A 21,659-nucleotide genomic window follows, 5' to 3' on the forward strand; every position below is an offset into this window, starting at 1 on the left:
TGGTGGCCAACAGTTTGAAGGTCCAAATTGCAGTTTTAGTGCAGCCTCAAAGGGCTCTACACGATCCCAGCCGAGGAATAAGGATCTTATCTAGTGCAACGATCTGTCATTTTCTTAAAAAAAAAAAAAAAAAAAAAAAAAAAAAAAGTATATTAACATTTTTCAACATTCTTTCCAAAATCATGACATAATGTATGAGGTCAGGCTGGTGCAAAATGAGCATTTGTGGTTAAAAAGTGGACTTTTTTGTTTTTTGTTTTAAGAAAATGATTGATAATTTTGCTAGACAAGACCCTTATTGCATTGAAACTGCAATTTGGACCTTCAACCCATTGGCTCCCATTAAAGTCCACTATATAAAAAAAAATCCTGGAATGTTTTCCTCACAAACCTTAAATTCTTTTTGAAGAAAGACATGAACATTTTGGACAACATGGGGGTGAGCAAATGATCAGGAAATGTTTTATTCTGGAAGTGAACTTCTGCTTTAACCAGTATTTGTAGGGCCCTGAGGTTTCATATCTCTTTTTAATGACACTTTCTCTGATTTCTCAACAGGCTTGTCTATTCACACTTTCCATGGCAACTTCTTTGTGCGCTCCACTGATTTGCTTTCTCTGGCCAACGTGAACCCAGACTCTGGTTTCGCTGTGCAGATGTCCATCGAGGAGAGTTTAGCCGATACGTCGCTCGCTTGTTTCCAGGCGGCTCTTCTTTACACATCCAGCAAAGGTAAACAAGCGTTTGTGTGCGTTTAGGAGAGCGCAGGGCACAAAGTAATGCAGAGTTTCCAGAATTTTTCCAAAAATTCCAAGAAATCATGGAAAGTTTCAAAATTCCTGTAATGTTTCTGAAATTTATGCTAGTTGTAAGTGGTTTAAATATGTCCACACATGCTAGAATAACCAAATTTACTAGGGATGCACGATATTATCGGACTGATATCGGAATCGGCCGATAATGACTTCAAATGTAAATATCGGCATCGGCCCGATATGAAAAATTATGCCGATATGTTTTGCCGATAAGATGAATATGTTAACTCACATGTGCTAAGGGTGTGCTAGGGATTAGATCACGTCAGCAGTGTGGCTCATTCTTGAAGCAAAGTTTTGACTGAATGAGGAGTAGATTCACTGTTTTGTATCGCTGCATTTAAACTGAGAATGCACATACAGAATGATGCATAGCAATAGCACGTGCAGTGGCAGCAGCGGCTATAGGAGAAAGCGCGCCGTTGTTCCATTTGGGATAATTTACTGTTGCCTGTTTCATATCCAGTCACTAGATCGCTAAATGCACATTTTAAATGGTTTTATGGTGCTCTTTGTTGTATTTTGAAACCCAATGGCTGTGTTTGCACATGACATGATCTGCATTTAAAATAAAAAGTAATTACGGCGCGCGGTCAGTGAATTCTCTTTCTTCGGCGGCGCAACGGCAAAACACACTGTTGCTCATATGAAACATTTTTCGTGAATATGACACAAGTGAGGTACAAAGCATTCTTTATAAGTTAAATAATTGGTTAGCAGGCAAATGTTAGTAGCGACCATACTTTTGGATTCATGCAGTTCGAGCCAATACATTTAAAGCCATAAGCGGCTGTGTGTCCTGTTTTCCCGGTTGGTCACGAATTGCCACAAACTTAATAATATTTATAGTTTCTTTTCACAAATCATCACCGTCTCACCCTTTAATTTCGCAGGTTTGTTTTCTTGTCATTTACTTTTAATCCATGTTGTCGGATCATTTATGCGGGTAAACTGCGTGTGGGAAATAAAAGATTTCGTGGCAATAAATTAAGAATTCGTTAATACGACTTTTTAATTCGTTCCCTTATTTTACAAATTAATAAATTAATAAAACGTAGGAACGAATTAACAAGTTGTAGGAAATAATTATGTTCGTGTCCCGCAGCCCTGTCAGAGCGCAGTGCACCGTATAAAATAATTAGAAATTATAATTAAACATGACTTAGTGACTACATTTCTATTACTTTCTTTCCATGTTGAATGCCTTTGTATTGCAGGGCTCTAGAATGATCAAAACTGTCACTTTTTTTTTTTTTTTTTTTTTAAATGTGCAAGTTAAAATTTGACGTGGTCGCACTGCTCCATACAGCGCGGGTTACAGAGTTACAAAGCCGTGGCATATTCAGGATTTCACTGATCACGCAAAGAGTAGTTTTCGTTGTGAGCGCTTCGGGTGTAGAGCCTGGTTTGTATTTGTAGTGTCAGCACGAGCCAGGTGGTGACGGCAAAAAGGACGCGACTATTCTGGAAACGATGGCGGACGGAGGATTTGGTTTTCGAGTAGGGTAAAAGACCGCTTGTTAAACCAGAGAAGGTAAACATGTTGGTATTCTTGTGCAAAAAAAGTGTACTGTTTTGCCAGTTGGTCACGAATTGCCACATAACTTAATATTTTTATTTTCCCAAATCCTCACCGTCTCACCCTTTAATTTCTTAGGTTTATTTTCTTGTCATTCACTTTTAATCCATGTTTTCGTATCTCTCACTGTGATAAATTGCGGATGGGAAATAAAATATTTCGTGGGAATAAATTAACAATTCATTAATACTACATATTAATTCGTTCCCTCATTTTACAAATTAATAAATTAATAAATCATAGGCACGAATTAAGAAATTGTAGCAATGAATTATGTCCTGTTCATGTCCCGCAAAGCACCCTCACAGTCACCCAGTTTAGTTCTACTTTTCTGTTTTCGTTTTGAAATGTTGTATTCAGATTGCGAATTCGAAAGTGAAAGCATCCGAAGTTCGGCTTATAACATAGCAAAAGTGAACTTAATTTACAAAATTCAGATCATAAATAATGCTAGTCTACTGATGAAAAAGAAGGGATTGAATGTAAACCACTCATTACTATTTATTTAATCCTAACGAATAAGTTATTGTTAAAAACTAACTTTCCAAATAAAATGATATATATCGGTATCGGTATCGGCCAAAATGAGATGAAAAAATATCGGCATATCGGATATCGGCAAAAATCCAATATCGTGCATCTCTAAAATTTACTGTATTTGCTAGTTGCATATCAATACTATATAGAGAAAAAAAAAGTGCACCTAAATTCAAAATTCTTTCGAAGATATTGCTGAATATTTATTTTACCATAGTGGCTGAAATATGTTTTTCATCTCAGTGTTTTTTTTTTTATTTAAAATGAGACAAATCTGCTATTATTTTAATCCCCAATCTGTTATTTATCAGTTTAGATTTAGATTTTTTTTTAATACTTAGCTAATTAGCAGAAGACACCAAACTGTTTTAAATTCCACTATTTACTTTAATGAGTTTTAATGAGAAACCACTAGAAACAGGTGAGTAAAGACAATGTTTAATGCTCAGAAATAATTATTTCAAGAAATGTAAAGCATTTTGGCTCGTTTATGTGTATGGAGTGATTTTGTGGCAATATTCATCAAACAAATCCAGCGTTTTGCAAATAAACACAATCTGCTTTGCAAAGAAAAACTCAACTTTCACACGTGGTTGCAATTTATTCATTGTCAAACTCCAAAATTAGATTATTTTTAATTCTTAAAAAATCCATTATTTTATTTGAAAAAAGTTTATTTTATTTTATTGACACAATATTTTAGTTTGTCTTGTGTGTATATATATTTTTTTGTTAGATCAAATAACATTTTAAGCTGTCATATGGTCATGTTACAACGTGGCCCTCACATGTTACAGTGGGACATGTTGTCATATTTCACTTCCATTCTTTTGAGGTAAATACCAAAAAACATATACACTAATTATAAAATAAAATGACATATTTGTACTAGACAAGTGTGAAAGTAATGTGGATAAAAAAATATGCTCTGAACCCCACATGGATTTACAACTTAGAAAGTCAAAAAGTGTTAGGTTGTGCCCTGCGCTCCCCTACGCTAACCCAGTTTTGACGTGTTTACAACGTCAGACCACTCCCACAAACTGAGTAGGATTTCATCTGATTGGTATGTGTTTATGATTAACAGGTAAACGTCGAATCCGAGTGCACACTTTGTGTCTGCCGGTGGTCAGTCAGTTGAGTGAAGTGTTTGCGGGAGCTGATATCCAGGCCATCTCATGCCTGCTGGCCAACATGGGTGAGTAGAATAAAAACATTGACATTTTAAGTGCAGCAAGTCATGTCAATACATTGTGCACAGTGTCCTGTTGCTAATATGTTGTGTTGCTAGTATGTGTATATTGATTTACATCACACTGTATTTATAGTAGGGCTGCAACTGAGGGTTATTTATTAATCTGTTAAAATTATTAAAGAACAGTCATTTGAGTTAAAAATAAATACATTTGATTCATTTCTGTTAACAAAAACTACGACAAAATGATTGTTGGCAAGCTTTTCCCATGACTAAAATGAGACCAAAAAAGGTCTCAAAAAATAAATAATTACTGTTGCTGTACTGACATACAGTATCGTTGTTGATAAAAGATAAGACTAAAGTGTATTTAAAAAAATAAAAACTATACAAAAATCTTATTTATTTTTATTGAAAAAAGGAGACGATATTATCGCATACTTTCATGTGTGCGGTTGTCAGATATCAAGACTTTAGATCCCCAAAATCATAGTTTCTCTGTTAAAAGGATACATTTTCTGCCTGGTGTTTTAGTTAATTTTTTGCAATCTGGCAACCACACGCTCGCTCTTCATTACGAAATTGCTGAAAATGATCTGAAAACACCAACAAACGAGTAAAAGATATGAAAGTATCATTCAGCCTGTCTGTGTTCTGTCATGATATCTCCACTATTTTGTTTGTGATTGTGGATTTTGAACAAATGCACTTACTCAACCTCTGTTGTTTTAATAGAGAAACATTATTGCAATTTGGAGTTATTGGAATTGCTATTAAGAATTTCACTTTTAAATTCTAATAATATTTTGTTGTTTTTTCACCAGTTTTTATAATGTAGACAGTATATATCTAAGTCTTTTATATTAATTCATATTTTAAAAAGCCTATAATAAAGCCTATACTAAATAAAAATGTCTAATGTGAGTCGACATTCTGTTGATTTGTGCTTATTGGCGAAAGTGCAATGCAAAAATAAATTTCTCATAAATGGCAACAATCATTACGATTATAATTTTGAGCAAAAAATATATGCATGTTTTTTTTTTTTTTATTAGTTTAGCCATATACAGCATGATAAAAATGTGACAAACTAGACAAAAATGCTCAGACATTTAGTCAAAGAAAAACTGAAGAAAAACAAAAACACAAGGATGACTAAATATGATAATAACTAAAAGTACTTTTGACACAGGGCTAAGGCTAGGACTAATTTAAATGACTAAGACCAAGACTAAATTAAAAAATGGCAGATAAAATGAACACTAATTTGAATCTATTATGTACAAAATTGTTTTTCCGTATCCTGCCCAATGAAGGCAATGAAAACCAAAATAGGGAATGTTTAAACTTACCATTTGAAACTTAAAGTTAATCATGAAGATAGTAAAAAAAAATACAATACAGAAAAACAAAAGCACAGGCTAAATGTTTACCGGTACAAAGTTGGAGGAACATACATTCACTCATTTGATACATTTATACTCTGTTGTAACATGAAAGTAAATTAATGACAAAAGCCTAGAAAATATATAATAAAATGTGATTCAGTTATTTAAAATAAAATATTCACAGCTTAAATATACAGCCAAGTTGAATTTTAGCTGCAAAATAATAAAAGACCTGAAAATACAATGCATTAAAATGCAAGCACTAATAATGCAATTCTTTTTTTTTATTTTATTTTTTTTTTTTTAAATAACTGCAATTCACCACACTTTTTTCATAAAGACTTCTGGTATTAATTTACTTAAATAGTGTAAACTGTGACTGCTCTTACATAAAAATACAATTACTTGTGTTACTGGTTAAGTTTTTAACTTGTAAGATATGTTAAAGAAAAAAATGTATATTTAATTCAAAATAATTGTGCTCAGTTTAACGAAACTTCAGAATGAAGATAGGAAAACAAACTGTTGAGAAAAACATCTCAAACCAAGAATGCAATGTAAGTTGCTTTGTATAAAAGTGGCAACCAAATGCATAAATGTAAATGTAAGTTACATGCAATTAGCGATTAGCTGTTGCAGCTCTAATTTATAATAATTTGATGTCATTTTCACACCAGTGAGTGTATATTTTCCCCTACATAATGTTGAAACGAAATAATAGTGACTGTGCATTTGTGTTTTCATCATTTAGGTTGATTCCTGTTTGTTTTGCTTCGCTAAAAATATCATCTCTGTTTCTGTATCTGTTTGCAGCTATCGATCGCTCCATCTCCTCCAGTCTGTCTGATGCAAGAGACGCATTAGTTAATGCTGTGGTGGATTGTTTAACGGCGTATCGTGCTAACGGATCAAACATCCAGCCTGCCGGCCTGATCGCCCCTGCCACCCTGCGTCTCTTCCCTCTATATGTACTTGCTCTTCTCAAACAGGTGGGGGCACTGCATGCACCTGCACCACCAGAACATCACTTACTAACCACGTTATTCAGAAGCCACTAAAAGGATCAAGTCTGTTTCTTAAGGCAAAAAGTGCAAGGCACAGATTTTTAAAATGCCATAAATTGTTGTTTTTTCTTCTGTAAACATTTGATATACTTCATATGTTCCTTGTTTTGGTCCTTCAGAAAGCTCTGCGGACCGGCACCAGCACCCGTCTGGATGAGCGCGTGTTTTCCATGTGTGAGTTGAAGAGTCAGCCGCTGCAGCAGATCATGCGCATGGTTCATCCAGACCTGTACCGCATCGACAACATGACCGAGCAGGTAACGCACATTCATACGGGTGTGGAATATAATGGCGTAGGATTGTCGAGTCCATGCCTAATGATTAATTTTCCTTGTCACCATCTGTTACCTTTAAGCCTTTGAGCAGCATATTTAATCCCAGGGAACACTGGCCCTTTAATTAGTGACAGTAAGATTGGTTGTCTGTAAATTCCTTTGGATAAAATGCCTCCCTAAATGACGACATGTAAAGACATAACACAGTCATACTACAATAATACAACATGAACATAAAACGCCTTCTTGAGTAACACTTTATAATGAACTTCAATGTGTTGACTTGAAAACAGATCTAAAGCATTTATTAGTCTTAATGTTAATTTAAACATTTACCAATGCATTTTAAAAAGCAAAAGTTATATGTATTAACATTAGTTAATGGATATGAGATAACATGAACTAAAAATGCACAGCTGTATTTTTATGAACTAACATTAACTAAGATTAATAAATACTGTAACAAGGAAATTGCTCATTGTTAGTTAATTTACGTTAATGCATAAACTAACATTTACTAATGTCACTTTGTTGTAAAGTGTTACCCATTCTTGCTTAGAAATGGCCAAAGTTTTGCCCAAAATGCTGTGATTTATATATCAATATGATAATAATATCTGATAATATATTGGTAATGTAATAATACTAATATTTTAATAATTATTTTTATTATTAATTCTCATTGTTTATTATTATTGCTATTATTATTTATTAATAAATAAACATATTAAAAAAGAGAGAGTGTGTGTGTGTGTGTGTGTGTGTGTGTGTGTGTGTGTGTGTGTGTGTCATATTTAATGATAATATAACTACAGTTTTAACCAAAAATGTTGTGATTTTATATATCAAAATTATAATAATATTAATTCTTTTTATTATTAATTCTCACTGTTTACTTTTATTGCTATTATTATTATTATTATTTTCTAAATGTATTTGTATTATAAATAAATTACAATTGTGTGTGTGTGTGTAATATAACTAGAGTTTTGGGCAAAAATGTTGTGCTTTATATATCAATATGACAATAATATAAATTTTTATTATCAGTTTTCACTGTTGTATTATTATTGTTATTATTTACTACATTTGTATAAATAAATAAATAAATAAATAAATAAATAAATACATTTAGCAATAATGTTTAATTAAACTAGAGTTTGGGCCAAAAAATTAATTCATATATCAATATGACAAGAATATTAAATATTTTTATTATTGTTTTTTATTATTGTATCTGTATTCATTTTATTTATATATATATATATATATATATATATATATATATATATATATATATAAAATTGTTATATATTAATATAATAATATTATTTACTTTTATTATTTATAAATGTATGTTATATTACTATTTTCTTTTTTTAATAAATTACAGTACTAATATTTATTTTCAATTATTAATTTTCAAACATTAAACCATCAAGATTTAATTTTTTTTGGTGGAAGTGTCTCTTTTGTTTACAACAATCAGTTTATAAGTTAGTAAATATATTAAATAAGTCATTACATTTTGGGAAGATGCCTGGCACATTATAAGTGACTTAAATCATGATTTTGATTTTATTTTAATTAATTGTGCGGCCCCACCTCAAACCTATATAGATGGTAATATGGTTTTACTTTTCTATCTTTAATCTTTCTTTGCCATTTACAGTAAGTAAAAAAAAATTCGATTTATGTATATGTATCAATATTTAGATTTACTCTTTTTTTTTTTTTTTTTTTTTTTTTTTTTACATCATTAAAAATAGGAATTTTTAATGATGTTACATTTTTCAGTGTTTAGATTTACTCGCATGTTAAAATTTTAAATTTTAAAAGAGAGTTGAAGCTGGAATGCTTTTTCTAAAAAATCCTGTATAAGTCTGACAAATGAACAAAAATCACTGCCAGCTGCTAGTCAAATTTCAGCAGCCAGTTTAAAAAAATTTTTATAAAGCCAGTAATGCTGAAGTGTGAGATGGAATGAATAAATCGATGTGTTGTATCTGTCCTCCAGGTGGCGCTGCATCTAAATGACTCTGTGATTCCTCAGCCTCCCTTACTGCAGCTCTCTGCAGAGAAACTCACTAGAGAAGGAGCGTTCCTCATGGACTGTGGCAGCGTAAGCATTACCACCCAAAAACATGTGAATTTATCAGGACAGAGCAATGTTTTGTCACGGTGGCAGCTCTCATTAATTCTACACTGTGATTTCTGCCCTTTGCTCTGTAGGTGATGTATTTGTGGGTGGGGAAGTGCTGTAACGAGACATTCATACGTGACGTGTTGGGCTTCCCAAATTATGCATCCTTACCGTCCAGCATGGTGAGTGTGTGTTTGTTTTTCATTTCTCACAAGTATCTTCTTTCACCCTGTTGTGTTAAAGATGACATATAATATTTATCCTGAGGAAAACAGGATTTTTCTTGCTCTTTTGAAAAAAGAGAGTTTACAACTTAGTGAAAAACAGCTAGAAATTACATTTTCAGAAATCATACTGCATTTATGTCCCAAACGCAAGCGTATTAGCATAAGGTCTTACGTAATCAGACATCTAAAACTAAAACCATTAAAAAATTAATTACTTGAAATGAAATAAAATGACCTAAAACTAAAAACTAAAGCTTTTTAAAAATTATATAGACATTTAAAAAAAAAAAACTAAACAAAAGTACTCATTTAATTCATCTGAAAACAGAAAACATTGAATAAAATCTCTAACAGTATTTCAATGATACTAAAATAACACTGCAGAGGTTATAAAAACAAAATTGATTATTTTGATGTTTTTTTTTTTTTCTCTTCAGGGAAGAGATATTGTAGACTGTGTGTCTCACCGCAAGCACACATTTGGCTTGTGTTTCTCAAATTGCGTTCTGCTTATTCGATCATAATTTCCAAGTTATGAAAGACAGAAGCTGCTTCTGATCAGCTTTAGAACAAGAACCAAAGGTTGTCTTGAGTTCAGCTCATTTGTTTTTCATTTTGGAAGGCGTTACTGTTTGTCTGCTTTATCTCACCCTGGAGGGGATTGTGGGCCGTGTACAATTTCTCTACATGATAGAAACCTCACATACTTGACTTCAGCTTCAAAACAAAAACACAACAAAACAAAAACCATAGTCCTAAATATCTGAATGTTTCCGATTACTCATACTATGAAATCAGTTCTATTTTTTTTTTTCACCAAATTTCATTTTATGTTTTAATTTAATTCTTAATTTGATTTAAATATATATTTTTATATTTCAGAAAATGTTCTTAAATCAGTTTTTAAGTTTCAATTTAAAGTTAGTAATCAAAAAGTCTAAGATTAAGATTAACAAAAATTGCATTTTATGGCCTCTTGAAATTTTTCCCAAATTCCATTTTTCCCCCCATTTTTCTGTATTCTGTTTTTTTCTGTTTTTAATTTTTCTTCATTCTCTGTACATGTCAAAATTAAATGTTAGTGACCAAAAATCTTGTCTAATTAATTGGAATCATGTAACTTATAGAATCTTCTAGAAGAATTTATTAAGTTTATCAAAAGTTATTTTTTTTCCCTATGAAATTTCCCAAAATTCCATTTTTTTTTTTTTTTTAAATAATTAATTCAAGCAATTATTTTTTAATTTTCAGGGATTCCATTTTAATGGTTTAATTACATTTTAATAATCAAAAATCATGTGTAGTCAACTGATTTCATCCAACTTAAACAACTTAATAATGTATTAAACTTTTTATAATAATAGTTATAAAAAGTAGTTTCACAATAAATAAATGTTTTATTTCAGAAATTGTTGTCTGTTTTAATATTTCTTTTGTATTTATGATTTAATACATGTGTATTATTAAAAACAATGATAAACGGAGCCTTTAAACATCATTTATTGGCACTTTATTGTTATTGTTTATTATTGTTACTATAATGAACACTTTAAATGTATATTTATATGCTATATGTATAAACTTATATATTTATGTACAATAGCCTATAAATCAAATTATGTAAACAAACTTTTATTTTGGATGCGATTAATCACGCTTAATCTAGTTTATGTATTAACTAACATGAACAAATAGTGAACAATACATTTATTACATTATTTATTAATCTGTCAATGTTAATAAAAATAATTGTTCATTGTTCATGCTAGTTCATGTTAATTAATGTAGTTAACTCATGTCAACTAATGAACCTTATTGTAAAGTGTTACTAATTTATTTTTTTGCCGCAGAACAGTGTTTTACCTTTCATCTTATTGACAAAAACAATTTTGGAATAAACTGAAAACACATTTATTGTTGTTGTTGTTGTATATTCCAGACTGAGATCCCCGAGCTGCAGACGACGTATTCAGAGCGAACTCGAGCGTTCATTTCTTGGCTGCTGGAGTCTAGAACCTTCCATCCTGCTTTTCATGTGATCAAGTATGTCTGCACTCTCGGTTTCTCTTAAATCCATACAGCGTTCTTCTTCATCTTTCCCGATCTCTATATCTCTTCCGTTCGGCCCGTTATTCATAGTCACAGAGCAGTATATTGTTCCTTAGGGAGGATGGTGTGTTTTTATGCTATCACAGACTGCCTCCTCTCACAGTGGGAGTTGCATTCCTTTGAAAGTTGTTTTTTTAAGACATTGAATGGTTTTGAAATCCATGTTTTAAAAGAGCCTACTAACATTTCTCTCAGATTTGAAAGAAATAGTTCACCCAAAAATGAAGTTTCCTGATTATTTACCCTCCCCCAGGTCTTCCAAGATAGAAGAGTTTCTTTTTTCAGCCAACGAGAAAATAAAGTTTTGGGGAAAAAAAACATTCCAGGATCTAATGCGAGTGATCAGGGCTCAACGTAGACCATTTTTGATGGGCCAAAATATTTAGACCGCTTCAAAATAATCCACAGCTGACAAATGCAGGTCTCCCCTAGCAGATTATTGTCAGCTGGAGTCATGTGGACTAATTTAAAGCTGTCTAAAAATGGATTTTGGGCTGTCAAAATGGTCTACGTTGAGCCCCATCCAGTTGCGTTAAATGGAGAATATTTTTGATATGTTTATTTACTTGAATTTAATTAATATAATATATTATATTATATTGTATAATATTATATTATCTATCTATCTATCTATCTATCTATCTATCTATCTATCTATCTATCTGTCTATCTCCCTTTTTTTTTTTGCATGTAATGTGAGTGATCACGAGTGAACATAGACCATTTGTGATGGTCAAAAATATTTAGATAGCTGTAAAATAATCCACAAGAGCTTGGGCGTCCTCAAAATAAAATAAAATACAATACAATACAATACAATACAATACAATAAAGTTTCTTGTAATTATTTTATTTTTATTATTATTATTATATAGTATTTTCTACTATTGTAAAGTTTTAAGAAAATAGTGTAGTTGTAATTATTTTATTTTTATTATTATTATTATATAGTTTTTTTTTTTTTTTTTTTTTTTTTCTCTTCATTTTATAATATTGTAGCAGTGTTATTTTGGTATTTTATTTTAATATTTTGATATTTTGAACTTTTAGTCCTTATTTTTAGTTTTCATTGTAATTTTAGTTTTAGGTATTTTCTGATTATTTTTGTCATACTTTTTATATATATATATATATATATATATATAGCTTTATTTTTAATGCAGTTTTAGTGTTTTATGTTTATAATGTTTACAATGTGAACTTGTTTTATTTCTTAAACTCATCAAAATTCATAAGCTGTATTTCAATAAAGAAAACAGGTTTTAATAGTTTTAGCTTTAGGTAACAACCATTAGAAAAAAAAATGTGGCAATTAATTCTGTAAAAGCAGATATTTTGAAGAAATTTGTAAATGGTTCCCCACTGACTTTAATAGATTTATTTATTTATTTTATTTTATTGTATTTTTTTTATTTGCAACCCAAAACTGTTTACCAAAATTCTTAAATATGTGGATGGACTGTCCCTACAAACATCGGAAGGCAAAATTGTCCCTATTTGCTTGAAAATAAATAAAATAGCATTTATTTAAAAATTTTTTTTTTTTTTTTTGTTGTGTTTTTTTTGTTGTTGTTTTTAAACATTGTTTGATTAGAGAAGACCCATATTTGTCATTTTTGTTACGTTTAATTTCTTTGCTTTCTTAATAATTGTTCATGATTTACTTTTTGATGAATGATGGAAAGACACGCACAAAGATAGATAAATCATTTACAGTACAATAGGGCCGCTTATGATTTCATGTTGACTTTAAGCCTCACGCAGTTATTGTCTTTCTCCAGGGACGACGCCTCGGCCAAGACCAGTTTTTTCCAGCACCTCATGGAGGACCGCACTGAATCTGCCTTCTCTTATTATGAGTTCTTGCTTCACATTCAGCAGCAGATGTCAAAGTAGAATGGAAGAACCCCATAGAACCGGCCCCAGGTTCCAGACTAGTTTCTGTTCCGCGGCTCAACTTTAGCAAGGGAGCTCTTTGATTGGACCGCAGAGAGGCAGAGACACCCCCCCTGGCCCCACCGGCCAATCACAGCCTGTGGCTCATATAGGGGGGCGTGTTTAGAGACTATTAAAGGATAAAAGAAGTTAAATGGACTATTATGGCAAAAAAAAGAGAGAGCGCAGAGGACAAAGATGAAATGTAGTGGACTTGACTTGCACATAGAGACACTGAACAAGCTGTTTTCAATCATTCCCATCTGCTTGCTCCCTTTTCATATTTAGCCATCATCATGAGTAGCCAGACGCAGCGAAGAACATTTTCCGTGTTTATTTTCCTGTTTGTTTCACACTGAATTATTGCGTCTCCGTTGTCAGAATCATTATAAGCATGTATTTGGGTTTTTTAATACATGCAAAACTCAGAGCTTTGTTGCATTATTATTAATCACTTATATGTTTTCTTTATTTGCTCCTTTTGTTTCTCCTGTCACTTCCCCTCTCCCAACGCCTCCTCTCCTTATGTAATGTGACTTGTGAAACCGTGTCCTTTGTGATGGTGTAATAATTCATCTGTCTTCATCCAATATCGACTCGACGGTGGCTGCTCGGACTCTCCTCTCGTCTTCTCAACATCAGCTGCTTGAAATGAAGCTACGTCATTCCTCGCTGACAACGCATTGTTTTCTTTGAGAAAACGGATCAGGCCACCAACAAATGTTGCTATCCACTTTGTAACTCTCAACACAAAAAATATTTTAATGTGCTATAATTTATGACAAGCTTATTGAATAAAATGAAAGGATAATTCTAGTTTCGCCTGTTTGGTTCATTGTCTGCTGCAGATATTTTACAGGCAGATTTTTATTTGTTTTATGATATTTACATTTATTTAACCAGGCAAGTCAATTAAGATAATAATTTATTATTTTTATTATTATATATTTTTCTTATTTGCAGTTAGTTTGTTATTTTCATATTTTGCTAAATGTAACTTTAAATTTTTAAACTTTAACACATAAAAATGGAATTGAAAATACCCAGTCAGAACTCTCCATTTATTAATGTATAAAAAAACCCATTATTTTAGTATTATACAGTATAGAATATCATTGTATTTATTAATATGCAGTTTCAGTTTAAAGTTAGTTATCAAAAAGCAAGTTTAATTAATTAAAATCACATAACTTTAGAATTTAACAGCAATTTATTAAACGATTAACAAAAATGCATTTTAGGGCTTTATAAAATCAGTTTTTATTTTCATTTTATGTTTGAATTCTGTATTATTGTCTAAATTAAATGTTAGTGACCAAAAAAACATGCCTAATTAATTAAAATAATGTTATAATAACTTATAGAATTTAACAACATTTATTAAAAAGTTCATCAAAAGTTACATTTTTGGAGCCCAATGAAGTTTCCTAAAATTACATCTTAATTTCAAATAATTCTGTGCTTTCAGTCTTAATTTTTATGGATTCCATTTTAATAGTTTAATTGCATTTTAATAATCATGTCTAATCAGTTAAATTATATAGTATTGAATATCATTAAGGTATGTTTATTAATATTTTTAATTCACTTTTAATTTTATATTTAAGTTACAGTATTTTTGTTTTAGTCTTTTTGTATTTATATTTAGCTTAATTTATTATTTTAATTCAGTTAATATGAATATATAAATTCAAAAGCTTCATTTCAATTAAAAAAAAAAAAAAAAAACTGTTAATTTTCTCTGTAAAAGCAGAAAAGGAAGCGCTTTATGAAAATTGTACCATGGTTTAAGAGTGTGGTAACCATGTTTTTTAAGCGTATTTATTACCATTTTTAAAACCACAGTTTTACTACAAATACTATGGTTAAGCAATGGCTAGAATACCAAAACAATGGTTAATTTGTAGTTACTATGGTTAAAGTGCAGTAATGTTTTTTTTTTTTTTTTGGTTTTATTTGTAGTAAACCATGGTTAATTTCCGTAAGGGTAAATATCTAAAGTATCTAAAATGAGACCATTAACAGGGATTTCCCTGTGGGTGTGTAAACGACTTTTATTCTTACTGATAATAATCAAAGGGGAGTAAAAGAAAAACACTTTTCTTGTTTCCTGTTCTTAAAAGCGTCTAAGAATAGATCAACAAAGCTGAGAGAAAAATGAAACGTTCATTTAGTCTTGCTAAGGAGGAAAGCAAGCGCATGATCGTTATTCTTTCTACTCCCTGCGAATCAGCCCGTGATTAACCACAACAAACACTAAAAATACCACCTTCCATCTTCCTCTGAGAACATCTAAGCCCTTCAGGGCCTCATTGAGTTTCCTTCCCATGCCCAGATTGCTCATGAATCATGATTAATGATGTCGCAAATTGTTCCGTTACTTATAAGCGCGCTACTATTGTCTACTACTTTAAGTATTCGCGGGCTTTAAGGTTTGCTGGATTCTGATTGGCTGTCTGTTTTGTCGTTCATCTGGGAAAATCTTGCTGTTAAAGTGACTCCAAGGATTGCTTCTGTGTCCTTATTTTTGGTGTGGATTATTTTATTTATTTTATTTATATTTAATTTATTTATAAAGATTTATCCACCTCATTCTTCAATGCGGAAGTAAGCATATATGGAAGAGACTTCCGGTTCGAGAAGAATAACAACGTTCACAGTAAACGGTAAAACTGTTTACACTACAAACCAGCGTGCTCTTAATTATATAATACATTAAAACTAGATGAGCAAAGTTTGAGAACAAACTTTAAGTTGGCTTGAAAAAGCCTAGCCTGAAAGTTTGCAGCAGTTGTAAAAGTATGAAAGCGGCTACCATGATTTAACACATTGCTTACATGATTTAACATGTTGTTAACATGTTTTAGCATGATTAGCTTGTTGCTTGTATTTTTATAGGCTGATTACAATGTTGTTAGCATGATTAGCATGCTGTTAGCATGTTTCGCACATGATTAGCATGTTACTAGCATGTTTCTAACATGGCTAACATGTTACTAGCTAACATGTTACTTAGCGTATTACTAGCATGTTGTTACCATGATTGACATGTTCCTAGCATGATTAGCACGTTACTAGCATGTTGCCAACATGTTTCTAACATGGTTAGCATGTTACTAGCATGTTACTAGCACGATTAGCATTATACTAGAATGTTGTTAACATGATTAACATGTTACTAGCACATTGCTGGCATTTTTCTATCATGATTAGCATGTTACTAGCATTTTGCTAGCATGATTAGCAAGTTACTAGCATGTTGGTAGCATTATTATCATGTTGTTAGCATGTTTCTAACATGATGAACATGTTACTAGCATGTTGCTAACACGATTAGCATGTTACTAACATGTTGCTAACATGTTTCTAACATGATTAGCAAGTTACTAGCATGTTTCTAGCATGATTAGCATATTACTAGCATGTTGTTACCATGATTGACATGTTGCTAGCATGATTAGCATGTTACTAGCATGTTCCTAGCATGATTAGCACGTTACTAGCATGTTGCCAACATGTTTCTAACATGGTTAGCATGTTACTAGCATGTTACTAGCACGATTAACATTATACTAGAATGTTGTTAACATGATTAACATGTTACTAGCACATTGCTGGCATTTTTCTATCATGATTAGCATGTTACTAGCATTTTGCTAGCATGATTAGCAAGTTACTAGCATGTTGGTAGCATTATTATCATGTTGTTAGCATGTTTCTAACATGATGAACATGTTACTAGCATGTTGCTAACACGATTAGCATGTTACTAACATGTTTCTAACATGATTAGCAAGTTACTAGCATGTTGCTAGCATGATTAGCATATTACTAGCATGTTGTTACCATGATTGACATGTTGCTAGCATGATTAGCATGTTACTAGCATTTTGCTAGCATGATTAGCATTATTATCATTATTATCATGTTGTTAGCATGTTTCTAACATGATGAACATGTTACTAGCATGTTGCTAACACGATTAGCATGTTACTAACATGTTGCTAACATGATTAGCAAGTTACTAGCATGTTGCTAGCATGATTAGCATGTTACTAGCATGTTCCTAGCATGATTAGCACGTTACTAGCATGTTTGCTAACATGTTTCTAACATGGTTAGCATGTTACTAGCATGTTACTAGCACGATTAGCATTATACTAGAATGTTGTTAACATGATTAACATGTTACTAGCACATTGCTGGCATTTTTCTATCATGATTAGCATGTTACTAGCATTTTGCTAGCATGATTAGCAAGTTACTAGCATGTTGGTAGCATTATTATCATGTTGTTAGCATGTTTCTAACATGATGAACATGTTACTAGCATGTTGCTAACACGATTAGCATGTTACTAACATGTTGCTAACATGTTTCTAACATGATTAGCAAGTTACTAGCATGTTTCTAGCATGATTAGCATATTACTAGCATGTTGTTACCATGATTGACATGTTGCTAGCATGATTAGCATGTTACTAGCATGTTCCTAGCATGATTAGCACGTTACTAGCATGTTGCCAACATGTTTCTAACATGGTTAGCATGTTACTAGCATGTTACTAGCACGATTAACATTATACTAGAATGTTGTTAACATGATTAACATGTTACTAGCACATTGCTGGCATTTTTCTATCATGATTAGCATGTTACTAGCATTTTGCTAGCATGATTAGCAAGTTACTAGCATGTTGGTAGCATTATTATCATGTTGTTAGCATGTTACAAGCACGATTGGCATTATACTAGAATGTTTTTAACATGTTTCTAGTATTATTAACATGTTACTAGCACATTGCTGGCATTTTTCTATCATGATTAGCAAGTTACTAGCATTTGGGTAGCATGATTATCATCTTGTTAGCATGTTTCTAACATGATTAACATGTTACTAGCATGTTGCTAACACGATTAGCATGTTACTAACATTTTGTTAATATGTTTAGCATGTTGTTTAACATGTTTCTAACATGATTAACATGTTTCTAACACAATTAGCATGTTACTAGCATGTTGCTAGCATGATTTAGATAGCTAGATAGATTAGAAATATTAGAAATATTAGAGTGGAAGCCTAAATGAGTCTAAATGGATTAGAAATAGAGCTAAGAGCTAAGAGCTTCAAAAATGCTCTTCAGAAACCTACGGGTGACGTCACAGACACTACGTCCATATTTTTTACAGTCTAAAAAGTCTATGAGTAAGACACACCTGTTTGCAATATCAAGCAGCAAAATTAGCTGTTTTGTACAGGTAAAAATAGCTGGACGTAAACATGAACATGAAATTTACAAATGGCCACGTTCACTGTTACAGGAAAAATAAGGTGGATAAAGTCGCTTCAGTGTGAATGAAGCGACTTGTACTCGTGAAGGAGGAACCTGAGGTTGCCATTAAAAACACTTAGCAGCAACCACCCAGAACACGTAGCAGTAAGTTCTCTTTTTTAAAGATCTAGCGTTATATTTCCCATGTAAACAGTGTCCCATGAAGGCCATCAAGGGAGTTTGTGTTGAAGAGTGAGATTAGTGTCCATTGGTGCAGTCATGGGTAATGCACCATGAACACAAACGCTCTCTGACGCTATGCGTCATTAAGATAGAAAATGACCCTCAAGTGTTGCCACAGTCTGTGGATTTCACAGCCACAGTGTCTGAAAATGATTATTGTTCTCATGCAGATGCTGGGAATGTTGAAGGGAAAAAAAAAATGCTAACATCTTATGTAAACCTCAACATATACTTTGGTTTTTACACGTATGACACAAATTTCATCCTCCGCATATGCCGCTTTGCAGACAAGGTTGGAAGAGACAGCATTTGAGTTTAAGGGTCCTTCTCAATACTCAAATTTATGTTTCCTTGTTTCCTTACTCCTCCAGCTTGTGACCTGGGAACAAGGAGTAAGGAAGCTTCCTGAGGAGTCATGAGCAAGGATACACAGAAGCTCACATTAACAAGCGCTTGTGGGCGAGAGGGTATAAGATAGCTTGCTTTGGGACTAGCTTTGATTTAAAAGAGTTTAAAAATATTTGTTATCAATCATAACTTATGGGAAAAAATAGAGCAGACCTTGGACATTTCTAGAGGGCATGTGTCGACCGCCTGCATTCACGCACATCATCAAATGGACTATAGTTTAAAAGGCTACGTGTTCAATTGTCCCAAAACAAGGTATACTTTGGGCTTAAGGTGGTGGAGCTAAGATTCAAAAAAAGGAAGCGAGGCAAGGAAACGAGAATGCACAAATAAGAAATGAGAAGCACCCTAAATGTCCCACTTCCAACCTCATGGAGTTCCAGCCAATCGCACGTCGCGTTAACATACTGACCACATGATGTCGCCAAGACATAACGAAAGCATTTTGTATTTTTGTGTCAGTTATCTCAAAAACAAAAAAAAAGTAACATAAAATGCCACTGCTCATATCCAAGACAGCTAAAATTAAGGTATCATTTTATAAATGTAATGTCTAATGTTTTGAATGTTGACATAAGGTAGCTCCATATTATACTCGTTGGAAGCAGTGACGTCAAATGAAGCGTCTCGCTGAGGTTTGGGTTAATCGGTCTGCCCAAAGCTCACGGGTCAGATGTCTGACTTAAAGCAGCATTCCAGATGTTACTTCCAAGTAGAAAAATCCTAATTTCAAGTTGTCTGGAACGCAGCAATAAGACGCATGTATTGTATGCACATGGTTGCCAGGTCTGTCAAACAAAACCAGCCCAACTGCTAATCAAAATTTGCTTAATCAGATTTTTTCTTTGGTTTTCTATGCATTGCGAGTAGGTTGCTTTTACCCGCAACACTAAAAAGCAACCCACGGCAACAGTGTAAAAATAGCCCTGTTCTGCAGAAAAACTGTGGACTTGGCAACACAGTGCAGATATATTTTAACCTCATGGCCACGTATAGCTTGCATATGCGCCTATGTTTTTTTGTTTTGCACTAATTAGTTTGTCCACAATGTGCCAACACTGCTCAGGGGTGCATTTTGTTAAAATCATTATCAGCTAACTATGGTCGTAAGTTCCATTGAACTCTAGTGGTAATACTGAAACTTGTGACCACAGTTATTTTTGGGAAACCCAGTCCAGGTTCATTGTTTCAGAGTCTAACAAAAACAGACCAATGTGATGGAGCATTGCGACTAGGTTGCTTATACCCACAAGACTAAAAAGCAACCCACGGCAACAGTGTAAAAATAGCCCTGTTCTGCAGAAAAACTGTGGACTTGGCAACACAGTGCAGATATATTTTAACCTCATGACCATGTATAGCTTGCATATGCGCCTATGTTTTTGTTTTTGCACTAATTAGTTTGTCCACAAAGTGCCAACACTGTTCAGGGGTGCATTTTTTTAAAATCATTATCAGCTAACTATGGTCGTAAGTTCCATTGAACTCTAGTGGTAATACTGAAACTTGTGACCACAGTTATTTTTGGGAAACGCAGTCCAGGTTCATTGTTTCAGAGTCTAACAAAAACAGACCAATGTGATGGAGCAACAAAAATCACAGGAACCTCACACTGACAAGTGCTTGTGTGAGATTGAGAGATATCCACAACTCTAGTTTTAAAGGGGTCATCGGATGCAAAGTTCACTCTTTCATATTGTTTAAACATTAATGTGTGTTGGCAGTGTATGTATAAATCTACCCTATAATGATAAAAATCCATGCAGTGGTTTTGAATTAATCTGTAAAAATAATATCCCCTTTTTCAAATCGAGCCATTCTCAGAGGCTGCTCCCACAATAGTTGATTGACATGAGCGTCTTACCTCAGTTCAGCTGTCACAGTCCGACCTCCATTCTTTCGATGCCAGAGCAGGGATGTAAGTTAGACAATAATATCTCCGATTGAGCGATTGAGGTGTTGTGTTGCTCGATGTAATAATGAACATAGTGGTCGTCATTTACTCCCGACATCTGAGCCGCCTTTGTTTGTGAAGGGAATGCAGCTCCCGATCTACATATATCCGTCTATGTTCGCGCAAATCATTCGTGATCCAGCTTCACTTACAGCAGAAGTGAGAAGTGTTTTTTAATGAATCTTTGCGATCGCCTTTCCTAATAATGTGCTAGTTAGCAAGTTTAGCGGCTAAATGCAGCTAAATGCAGCTAAAGTAAACAGGCTCGTCACTCCACAGAGAGAAGAGAGGGGCGGGGCAAGCAGAGCTTATATGCATTTAAAGGAAAAAATCCCTCAGAATGGGATGATTTTTGCAGAGCTCATTTTGACAAGGTAAAAAGGATGTTGTTTTACACAACCACTGAAATTTTTTTGCCAAAGTATATTATAGACTTTTCATTAAGACCCTAAAGAATCATATCAACTTGTGGAAAATGGGCATCCGATGACCCCTTTAACTAGTACAGAATTAT

At 32.9% G+C, this 21,659-nt stretch overlaps 1 protein-coding gene across 2 annotated transcripts in view; it reads left to right on the forward strand.

The window, feature by feature from the left end:
* The window catches only part of sec24b (SEC24 homolog B, COPII coat complex component), a 32,523-nt gene extending 18,440 nt beyond the window's left edge, over positions 1-14,083 (forward strand). For both annotated transcript variants that reach the window (XM_051127304.1, XM_051127307.1), the window contains 8 exons: positions 559-732; positions 4,019-4,129; positions 6,328-6,503; positions 6,698-6,835; positions 8,871-8,975; positions 9,086-9,178; positions 11,163-11,266; positions 13,114-14,083. In XM_051127304.1, the coding sequence (XP_050983261.1) occupies positions 559-732; positions 4,019-4,129; positions 6,328-6,503; positions 6,698-6,835; positions 8,871-8,975; positions 9,086-9,178; positions 11,163-11,266; positions 13,114-13,228 (1,016 nt within the window). In that variant the 3' untranslated portion in view covers positions 13,229-14,083. The remainder of the gene's footprint in view (positions 1-558; positions 733-4,018; positions 4,130-6,327; positions 6,504-6,697; positions 6,836-8,870; positions 8,976-9,085; positions 9,179-11,162; positions 11,267-13,113) is intronic.
* The last annotated feature ends 7,576 nt before the right edge of the window (positions 14,084-21,659 follow it).

Source organism: Labeo rohita, chromosome 14 (genome assembly GCF_022985175.1).
Source record: "Labeo rohita strain BAU-BD-2019 chromosome 14, IGBB_LRoh.1.0, whole genome shotgun sequence".
Lineage (NCBI taxonomy): Eukaryota > Metazoa > Chordata > Actinopteri > Cypriniformes > Cyprinidae > Labeo > Labeo rohita.